Source organism: Antedon mediterranea, chromosome 10, assembly GCF_964355755.1.
Source record: "Antedon mediterranea chromosome 10, ecAntMedi1.1, whole genome shotgun sequence".
Classification (NCBI taxonomy): Eukaryota; Metazoa; Echinodermata; class Crinoidea; order Comatulida; family Antedonidae; genus Antedon; species Antedon mediterranea.
In genome coordinates, this window is record NC_092679.1 from 20660676 (window position 1) to 20673050 (window position 12375).

General features: G+C 33.4%; 1 protein-coding gene across 1 annotated transcript in view; it reads right to left on the bottom strand.

Annotated features, from left to right (window-relative positions):
- The window catches only part of LOC140060082 (anaphase-promoting complex subunit 1-like), a 30276-nt gene that overhangs the window by 5071 nt on the left and 12830 nt on the right, over positions 1-12375 (bottom strand). Inside the window, exons 20-40 of the mRNA XM_072106149.1 lie at positions 11861-11952; positions 11471-11619; positions 10805-10877; positions 9838-10118; positions 9292-9473; positions 8790-8867; positions 8250-8451; positions 7324-7464; positions 7137-7186; positions 6375-6559; positions 5772-5863; positions 5597-5683; positions 4846-4976; positions 4642-4720; positions 4309-4383; positions 4027-4100; positions 3818-3908; positions 2141-2194; positions 1784-1840; positions 905-1125; positions 352-469 (exon numbers count right to left, since the gene is read on the bottom strand). Coding sequence (XP_071962250.1) covers positions 352-469; positions 905-1125; positions 1784-1840; positions 2141-2194; positions 3818-3908; positions 4027-4100; positions 4309-4383; positions 4642-4720; positions 4846-4976; positions 5597-5683; positions 5772-5863; positions 6375-6559; positions 7137-7186; positions 7324-7464; positions 8250-8451; positions 8790-8867; positions 9292-9473; positions 9838-10118; positions 10805-10877; positions 11471-11619; positions 11861-11952 — 2512 coding nt within the window. The remainder of the gene's footprint in view (positions 1-351; positions 470-904; positions 1126-1783; positions 1841-2140; positions 2195-3817; positions 3909-4026; positions 4101-4308; positions 4384-4641; positions 4721-4845; positions 4977-5596; positions 5684-5771; positions 5864-6374; positions 6560-7136; positions 7187-7323; positions 7465-8249; positions 8452-8789; positions 8868-9291; positions 9474-9837; positions 10119-10804; positions 10878-11470; positions 11620-11860; positions 11953-12375) is intronic.

The window sequence follows — 12375 nt, forward strand, 5'->3', positions numbered from 1 at the left end:
ATACTTGTTAAAGTTGTGATACTTTTTGATGCTTTTTATTATTTTATTTTATTGTACATTCTGCCTAATTTAAGCTTTGTTTGAAAATAAATAAATACTGAGTTTATATTGGGTGTGTCATAGGTATTTGTTTTTATTTATTTTACTATTTTATATAGGCATATGGCTAAGAACAATTAACAATGTTTTCATTGCCCTGAAATACAGGTGACAATTTATTCACAAAACAAACACACACACAAAATAGACTACATAAACAAATTTTTGGGAGTTTAGCTGTTTTATCATGAGACTGCTTAATGAATTTTAACCAAGAATTTCTGCTAACATGAACATATTTATTCAGTCTACCTTGTATACCAACTCTATAGGTGCATAGGAGGCTTTAGTACTGTCAACATCTCTAGGTAGTATTAGCCTAGGCTCTGCTGCCAGCACATACAGGTGTCGTAATGCTTGTAAATGATATCTGAAATTTACATAATAATTTACATGTAATCATAAAAAACATTTTGAAATGTTGAAATCATCTAAATCTAATTTTTATTTCATTTGTATGATCAAAAAAAGAAAGAAAAAATAAAAACAAGATTAATTAAATTTAAAGTTGAAGATAGTCAGGTCTCTGGTTCATTCTACAGTCGCAACGGATTGACTTCTTCATCAGTACTTCTGTGAATGGATGATTAGTTGAGAACATGAATGCTAATTGATCATACCCGGTACTGTTTTGATCGTACGATGAATCGGGAAACCACCTCACGAATATATATATCGTTTCAAATTAATTAATTAAATTTCAGTATATCACCGGGCGGTTTAGAATTAATGTTCTTTGCCTGATTTGTTTATATATATATATATATATATATATATATATTTATTTTACAAAAGTAAACATTACCGGTTATCGTTGCTGTGAACTGGAAATCTTGGAAACACACTACAAAGAAGAGCACCAATAGCCGTTCCCGACGACTTAAGTGTAAACCGCCCTCCACCAAGAAACAGAAAACCAATTGCCATGTGCGTTGCCATGTGATTGCCGTATGTAATGTCTAGGAATCTGCCGTGAAGTTGTCGTGCAAACCGCAAGACATCTAAATCTCCCGTACCAGCCATTACCTTTAACAATTATAAAATGTTGTAATAATAGGTTTGGCTTTGAAATTATACTTAAGCTCTGTCTACACTATCAAACTAGTTTGACAAAAAAATAGTGAGGGTACACTGAAGAGTTTGAGCCATAATATTAACAAATATTTCCTTTTGTTTATTTCACATTTCTATTCATGGAACTCCTATTTAGCTGTCTACACTATCAAACTAGTTTGACAAAAAAAGTGTGATGTGCCCAAATATGATAGTGATGTGCCTAAATATAGTAGTGATACAACATCATCATGTCCAAATATGGACACATAACATTTTGTTGTCACATAAAGTTTGATAGTGTAGACAGAGCTTTATATAGCTCTTTCAATGTTTTTATCCTATTATTTTTGTATATGCATTTATCAATAAATGTATAATGTATAACTATTCAATCAGCAGACTGTACTGTTTCATTCTTATTAGATCTCGTCAGTGCAGCTCAGGTTTCAAATGAAATGTACCGCAGAACTGGCACAATATATAGGCTGAGTCAGTTATGTGGGACATGGTACACTGATTATGAACACAAAGAGTGCACAAACTCAACGAATATATAACTATATATTCTTTCAGGGACTGGCAATTAACTTTATTTAATAATAACATAATTCAATCACTGATCTCTTACCATGGACCACGCAATTAGTACAACATTCAGGCAATTCTCTATAGTGGATTTTCCAGCCTAAAACAAAAAAATATTCATAGTATTAAAAATAAAACAATTTTCGGACTGGTGGCGCGGCACAGCATCGCTAAGACTGTACAGACCATTCTAAACAGTAGCTTGAAGAAGTTGACATATGTCAAAAAATATCACTAAGGTATTTATACCAATTGTGTATGTATTATTTGGTTCAACAAAAAAGTAATCATTTTTCAGTTTATTATATTTTGAATCAGATAAATTTATTTAATAATTCTTTTCAAGGTGAAAATTTATTTTAAATTTTAAGTGTTATGATTCTAAATGTATTATTCTTACCATCTCAATTTCTTCGGCACTGTTTTTTGAGTGAAACACTTTAACAAAGTGTTGCTGAAATGAATAAAACATTTTTTTATGCTATGCAAATAATTGAATTTTTTGGTATGATGGAATTATCATAATAAACTCGAAGATGGCAATTTCGAAAGATAATGAATTGAGCAAATAAATATAAGGATTGGAAGAGAATTTGACACGTAGAATCGCAATGCGCGCTCTTTGAAATTTGTATAAATTTGACGAAAGAGAGAAAAAAACTACCTTTTAACTTAAAGTGACCATTTCATAATGTCACAACATCCAATAGGCCTAATTTTTATATGAATTCATATCTACGTTTCATCAGCTTTTATAATAAATTATAATCTTCAAGGTCACCTTTAATTCTGAAGAGCTGTAAGATATTCAAATGTATGGTGTAGCTGAAAATACACGACCTAGATTATTCAAGTTTTTACGCATGATGCCGTCATCAAAACGACAATGTTGACAACTCCTGAGAAAGATAATTAATTGAGCAAGCACATCCTAAAATTTGTGCGCAAATCGGGCTCAAATAACGGAGATGGGCTCTGTTGAATGTGATAACCCACACAAAAACATAAAAATTACTAATTTTTAAATTCAAGTGGCCATTTGATGACGTCATACCATTTTGTACGTCTAATATGTATATATATTTATATCTACAACTTATTGGCTTCCATAATTAGTTAAAAAAATTGGGGGTCACCTGCCATTCTGAAGAGTTATATTCTTTTTAAAAAGGCCTTAATTTTTACCATTTTTAGCACTTTTGTACAATTAATGTGCGCATTTTGTCATTTTTAACGTGCTCGTATAGCACTATTTTAAATCGAAATGGACTCACATTTGGTGAATCTACCAAGGAAGATGAGTAGAATGCAATTTGTACAAAAAAAATTGTATTTTTTACACTTTCTAAGTACGCACGTGCAAAAACGTGTTTTTGCGCAGTAATTTTTTAAAACACGCAAATGGCCTATTTTATGCTCTAAATTGATCAAAACTTAATTTTGAGCTTTTTAAAATTTTAACGCGCGATTTCACGTGCATGACCTTGAAACAAGTAAGTTTTTATTTGTTAATATTTTTACCCTTCACCTGAAGTTTACGTATAGTGAATTTTATTGATATGTGATAAAGAGTTATGGAGATATGATTGATAGTGTGAATTTTTTGTGATCATTGCCATTCAACTTTTTGAGATAATTGTTAGACAAAAAGTGTACAGAAAGAATAAAAAAAAAAAAAAATAATAATAAAGATTTCATACAATAACAATAGGTGATCATTTTATTCTAAATGATCACCTAATAAATAATATTTACATCTAAAACTTAAACCAGCTATATATAATATTCAACACACAATTACATCATGCATGGTGTATAGATCCGATTGTTTTGAGGAAGAAACAGACATGCGTAGTTTACCCGGTCTATAGTTCGGGGGCAATAACTATAGCCCGGCGATTAACCAATGAGATCCCATGAACCGGTAAATAAGTACAAATTTAATAGAAAACACTAGCATTGACATTAATGCAAGATAATTTACAGCGAAGGTTACATACAGGGATATCAAATGACATATTGACAAATACTAAGGAGCAATTAATTAAGGTCAAATTATTGACCTTAATGACCTTACCAGTGTAAGGAATGCCTGGTGATTGGCTGATCCTGCGAAGCGAAGACCAAGAACAAGACAAGCTCCAGCTAAAATGTTGCATTCAGCTTGACTAAAATATAAAATCATTGAATGAATGAATGAATGAATAGAAAGGATAACATCAATGGATGGGATAGTATAATAATTGAATAATAATAGTAACATAAAATATACAAATGTGTACCTACCTCATAGTCTGTATATCAACATCATCATCTAAGCTATTTGGTGTGTTTCGCTTAAAAGCATACTTCTTTACAATCTGTAAAAAAGAATGAAGTGATAAATATAACCATTGAACAAAGTCTTACTCTATATATAAAACATAACAATCAGAGCACAATAACAAATCATAATATTATATTATATATTTATAGACACTTATTTTTTATAATCCTTTATGAGAGAATGCACGTCAAATGACCTTTGACCTTTTCGACAACTACTATAGATAAAATTTCAAACCTTACCTTTGGTAAGTTACTTTCGACCCATTCAATGGAAGGAAGAATGTTACTCCACATAATAAGTCCATGGCTAACAATCTGAGATTAAAAACGGTTTTCAAATTCAATAAAAATAAACATTAACAAAAATAATACAAACATTTAATGTCATTTCTGAATGATAGAAGTGTATGAAATATAGGCAGACAGAACACATGCTTTAAGGAGTGAAAAAGTGAGGACGTTATTTGTTTGTTTTGTTTGTCAAATTTATTAGTGATTAGAGAAAGAAGAAAAAAGGAGATAAATGAATATGTGGACAAAATATAATTTACTAAAATAAGCCAAGACGCTTACCCGGATAAGCAAGAAATCTGGACGAACAAAATCCAACAAAAACTGAGTTTCAGGGGCTGCTAACCACTGTGCAACAGCACTGAAATAAAAACACAGTTATACAATAGTAAAGGTATATTTATTGCTCAAAGTATCAGTATCACTCTGCAATCCGATACTAAATTATTGTATTCACATAAATTTGAGGGGGGAAAAACTCCATACCTTTTATTTGTGTCGAAGAACATCATGCCAAGAGCGAGGGTTGCTCCTGGTGATGTGACGTTAACATTGACTTGGTCCCCCTCCTTGATTTGGTAACTAGGTGACTTGTACTTCTCTTTATTCAATCCAGTCTAATAGTTACAAAAAAAGTGAAGATTAATATTACTGTATTGTATTAATAGACCAATACTATTTGGGCTATTAGTACCACAAATCAATGGATCATACCAATTATCTACACATTCAAATGACATTTGTTTGTCTCAACAAAAAAGTCTTAATACAGTTCTATAAAACACTAACAAACAAGATCATTCCTGTTAATGGGAGTTGGGACACTTGTATGGTATCAAATGTGCCCCCTTAATAAAGGTTGAACTGTATTGTATTAATAGACAAATATGAATTGGGCTATTAGTACCACAAATCAATGAAGCATAGCAATTATTTACACATTCAATTAACATTTGTTTGCCTCAACAAGCGCAACGAACACAGGGAATTATGTATTTTAACACTACGGCCAACCATAACTTAGGGACTTTGTTGGGTCCCAAGTGTGTCCCCTTAATAGAGGTTCTACTATATAATTATCACATCGTTTCATATTAACAAATTAACGATTTGATTATAACCCTGGTACAAACTGAAAAAAAAATTCCTAGATTAAAGTACTATTTAAAGAATATGAGGCTCGGGTAATCAGACAGTTAATACCAATTATTGCCAGGTCAAAGTTTAATATACTTACTAAAGGCCTTTTGAACCCTCCTACCATGTAGTGATAGAGTTGATCCGTCATGTTGAGGTCCGACAGCGACACATCATCACTACCATGCTAAACAAAAACATACAAAATATCTACTGACTACAGTACATTAAAAAAATATTAATCTTGAAAAATTGTGTGTTTAATAAAAATTTACCCCAAGCATAATCAGGCCTAAAGCAAGTCCAGCAGCCAACGAGTAGGACTCTCTATCTGTGCTATTCTCCATTTCAGGACCTGGTGGTCGGCCTAGAAAATAAAACATTTTATGATTATCTGTTCAATTATTATCTTCATTAGTTTTTCATTCTCCCATTACCTTTGTGAACTAATTTAGCATGTTAGTAAATAATTGTCTGTAAAAGTGAATGTACACTAGTTTGTTAATAAATATGTATTATAAAATAGTATACAATTGCAAAATATATTATCATAATTCTATGTAATGTGACATGTATAATATCTATTAATTCAAGTGTATACGTCAGCGTATACATCCGCCCTTATGAGGGCAGGTATCACTCTCTGGAGCTCTCTGTTACAAATTTCTCATGCAAAAATCGCGGAATACTCATTCTTGTGATATATATTCTTTACCTTAAGTGAAATAATTACTCATATAGGCTGCCTCCTCTCTTTTTATGCGAGTCATTATTATGTTTGTGTCATAAGGCATGCATTTCATGTGTTTATGATACGTATATCAAAGAAATTATATATAGAATTAATTTATAAAATAGAAATTGAATACAAGTATTACCGATTTCATCTAAAAGAACCTCAGCAAATCGTCTATGAGCCGTTTTTTGATAAACTAAACCAATGCCGACAACGGCGCTGACTTGGACGACGTGCTGAACGTCTAACTCGGTGGAAGTGGGAGGCAGAAGAGCTGGGATATGAATACTCAACATCTTAGTTACGTTTAGGTCCATTGTTCCAGCTCTGTGAGGACAAATATTCATTAATTTCACAATTAGACGTAAGCTCTGTCCACACTATCAAACTTTACGCGACAAAAAAAGTGTATGGACATATATGGACATGGATGATGATGTCATATCACTACCATATTTAGGCATATCACTACCATATTATTTGGGCACATCACACTTTTTTTGTCAAATTATTTTGATGGTGTAGACAGAAGTCTACTCTTGTATCTTTGCTCAAGTCATGTTATAGTTGTGTACTATCTGTATTATCCTCTGCATGTAAAACCTATAATAATTCTACTGCAGTAGCAGTATCATATCTTAACATAGTGAGTTGGCCTGTAGCTATATTAACATTATTAGGAGCGGATGAGTTGGTACCCTTTTGGTAGTAAAAGAAAATAAATTATCTTTACATTATTTTATTTATTATATTATATATTCAAATTCTCACTGAAATGCACATACAAAAGAAAAACACATTGCATATAAAAAGAACATTCAGTGAAAGATGGGACCAATTCCAAATTGCACAGTGAATATTAAAGAGGTTTATAACATAATAATAAATATTTAAATATAAAAACCTTGCTGCAGCTAAACCTAGGAGTACACCCAGACTTGTCATCTCATGCCCCTAAATTAAAATAACAATTGAACAAGTAATAAAAACATTGGTTGGAAAAGAAAGAGTCAAAATGTACAATATTTACACAGCAATTACAAAAAGTAGTATTAGTAGTGCATAGGCTAATTGCTATATTTGTGACTTGCCTTTATTAGGTAGTCATGAACCTTGAGTGTTGCCAAGTTGGGCAGATGTCCATTTAACCCAAGACCCATCAGGAATCCAGCGTGTTCGTTACTTCTATCATTCTCCGAAGGTTTGTTATATGCTATCCATGTAGAATCAACCTGAAACAAATACGTAAATTTCAGAATCAGATTTCTAATGCTATTATTTATTTTATTTTATATGCATCCAACAGCGTGAAACTTGCCAATTACTGTATGGATAAACTATTTTATAATTTATCCTGCTTATAAACTAAGTCTCATTTGAGGCTTTGGGAGTGGAGTTAAAAGAGTTACAACCCTGGCATTAGGTCAGGATTGAACCCTGGCACTAAGTCAGGATTGAACCCTGGCACTAAGTCAGGATTGAACCCTGGCAGTACGTCAGGATTGAACCCTGGACCTTAGGATTGGAAGGCAAGTATGTTAATCACCAAGATACAGGTCAACTTTATTATACAGCTCCACTATGTTATGTCTTGCTTTTCAAAAGGTGCATAGATATGAATATGATATTGTGCTTAATATAATGGAAAAACTTGATCAGAAATATCTGGAAAGCACCCAACTCATTAGGAAGGATTCCTGGGAGACCACTCCTATGAGGCATTTAACCTCATAGGAAGGGGAAAAAAAGGGGTGATGTGTGTTTTAATACTACGGGCAAACCTTAAGCCCGGCGCACACTATAGCTATTGGCTGAGCCAGACAAATCGCGTACTGAGGGCGTTTAGTATGCGCCCAATAGAACTCGATCACAGTTTGCAGCAATTTTTTGTGAGCAAAGTGTTATTCATGGCAGTTGGCTCAGCCGAAAGCTACAGTGTGTGCCAGACTTTATTCAGGGTCACGCTATTAAAGGGATACTTTGTTGGGCCCGAATAAAAATTAAAATTCAATAATACCTGTGTGGCCCCTGGCGCTATCTTCAAACCTGCTGCGACTCCATTGTGAAAACTTGGCCACGCTTCCATGTTGGCAATCACGTCAATATGCGAAAAATTGATGGTGTTGTTTCTAGGTGGCGCTTTACCAGTTAAGTTGAGCTTAGGAATTGGTAATGTTTCAGTAACTACTGGTCTAGCCAGGTGCAGGGAAAACATTCCTCTACAAGATAAAGTTTTATCAGAAATACATTACAATTATGTAGATTTTAATATAGAGCGTGATGTTTGGTGGGTAAAACTTCTTGATCGTTTGGAGTTGAGTGTCATTATTGAACGGATATAATCTATAATCCATTTCGTATTTGTCTCAAATGATGAACTGGGTTCTTTAAAGTGCACACAGGCAAACTATGTACACTGGACCTACAGTTTATAGTCCTTATCCCAGGAGACTTGCTCCACCACCAGAACTAGGAGTGAGTCAAAGATATTCTTGTACGCTCCTGTCTTAACCGCTCGGCCACTTGACTCGACTATATGAAAAATGTAACAACTCACCTGCCAACTGGCAAAGCCATTGTCCTTTGACTTATGCTAAGCAACTTAAACTCTTGCTCCTCTTGGAATTCATGGTCACTAAGTAAAAAAGATAATTATCTTTATCTAAAGCTCTGTCTGCACTATCAAACTATTTTGACAAAAAAAGTTTGATGTGATATTGAAGATCTGTCTACACATCAAACTTTATGTGAAAAAATGTGATGGACACGACAACATCATATCACTGCCATATTTGGGCATATTACTACCATATTTAGGCTATTTAGGCACATCACACGTTTGATAGTGTAGACAGAGCATTACAAATACGGTTACTCCATAGTAAAGCTTGGTTCCCACTTTGATGAAACAGAACAATGAGGCACAATGCAAGTGAGTTGACCAATGACAAGCGACAGTTGGATGATCCAAAGGGTCGTGAGCGTTTACGTCAAGAGGAACGTGATGCTACTTTATTGAGTGTCAGTAATTATCTTTAAAAACCTATCTGTTCACTTACGTGACCTCTGGTTTCTGGGTCAAGACAATTCGAACAGGTTTCGTAGACTGAAGCAGACGACGAACTTCATAAACCCTTAAATCATCCGGGAATCGTAATCGTAACATCTCCTCATCCAGGTGCTCCATCCCGTCAAATTCGTCCTTCGTGTTGGACTTTTCATCCTGTATCTTTCGTTTTCCCTACATTTTTAGAAAAAATATCAAAAAAACTGTTTTTAAGAGAAATATGGAACACAAGAGGCCACAAATTAGACCCAGTTGAAGTCTTTCCTTTTCAAACAAGTTTTTCATTAATTTAAATTTTTGCCACTTCTCGTCTATTATATACAGTGCATTGAGAGCTTACTTATATGCGCTTTATAAGAATGAACTATTAATATTATTGATAACATGTTTGTTAATTTAAAAGTTATCAAAAAGTCATTTTGGTAATTTATTCTTTGATTTACAAAGAGAAAAACTGCAGTTAAATGATCTACGAGACTAGGAAAAATGCGAAAAGATTTGGAGTTTATCCTTAATTAAAACTAGGTATTAATCAAACCATTTCAAAATCTTGTTCTGTTTCCATCTTCGCCTGTTTTGACAGATCTTGTCTACCAATCAGAACATAAGCAGCCTCTGTCCAGTCACTTGGTGGGTTTTTCTTGCATTCACTAATAGCCTCCTGGAGCGGCAAGGCTACACCAAATGGTAACCTTTGAAGGTCTTCTAGGGTAAACTTCCTCTCACTCATGTAAACGATGACTCGCTCTGATGGTGTGAGGGCAGCATGACTTTCACAGAACTGCTCGTAATCAAGGTTAATGGAGCGTAACTGATGACCTAAATATAAAAGGCAAATTACCACTGAATACTATAATATATGTTGATTCTTACCTTATATCTTACCTAATCTAAAGTAAAGAGGCTATGATTAAAACTCACAAGAGCCTCTTCTCTCATAAAAATTGTGTGTTTGTCAAGGTTGTTTTTAAATGAATTTATACTTTTGCTAGTTAAAACCCATTCAGAAAGTGAATTCCATTTCAATTCAATTCAATTTAATAAACTTTATTGTCAAACTCATGAATGGCTTGAAACTTTGTCTGAAAGTACACACATAAAAATTTCCCAAAAACATTTTCGCACAAACAGTAAAAAAGAATAAAATCACATAAAACTGAGAACAAGATGTCATATAAAAAGTTAAGAGAGAGCACAAAAAATACAAATTGAGTTAAAAATACAACTAAGATACTTATTGCGTTTATCTTTTCCACATTACATTAAAATGCCTCATAGCAGATTATAGTCTGGTGTCAAAAAAGTTATAACGTTTAGTTGATTTCCATCTAAGTTTTTTTAATTTTAATGTGATGATTTAATATGATGCTTTATTAATTTCTATAAAGTAAAATTTTATAGTAAAAATACAGTAGAACATTGGTCTTCACACAGGAAAGTGTCCTCTAAATAGAGGGGGAATGAAATCCCAAAGAATAACATAATATTGAAAAAGAGTAGCCTACCAGTAGCAGACAACCTCCGTACATTTTTAGTCTTTTTCTGCAGACCATACTCCCACATAAACACAAGATATATCTAAATTAGAAAATAATTAATTATCAATGCACTAATTAACAAACAGTTATTAACGAATTCATCAATTTATAAGATAGGTAAAATGAAAAAACTAGAGACAGTAAATATAGATATATTTTGGCAACAACCAAATACAGTATTAAGTGGACATTTAGGACCCAACAAAGTGTCTCTGAATATAGGAAGGCTGTAGTGTTCTTTGTTTCAATTTCCTCTTAAAAGGGTGTGTCCCCTGAATAGAGGTGTGTCCCTAAGGAGGGGTTCTACTATATTAATGTAAGTGGAGTGGTAGTCGAGTGGTTAGGACACTTGACTTTCATAGAGAGAGGCCTGGGTTCAATTCCCAACAACTCCCAGTCTTTTGTAAATGAGTACCTGGTTGAAAATACTAGGGAGGATAAGGTTTCGTGCAAAGGACGGCCACCCAACCGCATAATGCAGAGGCTTAAGTAAAATGAGCTCCTAACAGCTTATTAACCTATGTTCAGAATTGAATACAGGACCTTTACCTATGTTAGTGGAAATATGAAATTTAATGCCATATCATGTATTTAGTAATAATTATGTTGTGTTATCTTCAAAGATAAACTTACAGAGATTATCATTTGTAGCTTCTTGCCAATCCCGTTGATGAGTGGGTATGGGTCAACTGGGTTACCATGGAAACACTCCATCAGCCATCCCACAAGGCTTGGTGGTTCCGTTGTAATGTAGTTGGGCCATTGCATAATCTTCAAATGATCTAAACAAAAGATTTGACGGATTTTGGTAATTTAGCAATATACTTATTAGGTGAAAATATTGGTCAATTAAAATTTTTTTTTTTAACCCATCAGTGTAGCTATCGATTTATGAATGCAGACTATATTGAGAATACTGACAAATTAATGAAAAACAGTCTAAAAAAGTACATATTTTAATATGGAGATATGTACAAAATAAAAAATTGTTATTGAGAGGGGTAAAGTGTATTTATAACTTACCTGTATGTACCTGTCTCCTATCTTGGCTGAGGTGTAGTACATTTGGGCAGTCCCTCTTGTAGTAATCTATATAATCATCCCATTGAAGATCACTAGAATTATAAATATATTATTTTTTATTTTTATAAATCATCAATTAAAATGTCAATTATGTCTTCTATATAAATAAATTATTTTGGAGTGGAGCTGTGGCTTGGTGGTTATGATGCTTGGCTACCAATCTAAGGGTCCTGGGTTCAAGTCCTGTCATATGTCAGGGTTTTTTTCTCATGACAATTTACAACTCCACTCCCAAAGACTTAATAATAAGTCTTTGTTTATGTAGAGCATCTTGTGTATATGTTTGTTCTAGTGCAGTATATGGAGAGCCATCTCGATAGTGCTTTGCACTCATGGCAATCCTCAGGGTGCTGCACCGCTGTATTGTCATGTATTGTTGTACCTGAAAAATTTTTATTTTATTTTATTTCACATACATGTGTGAACTAGTACACCTTACTCATCTCGAAAGATGT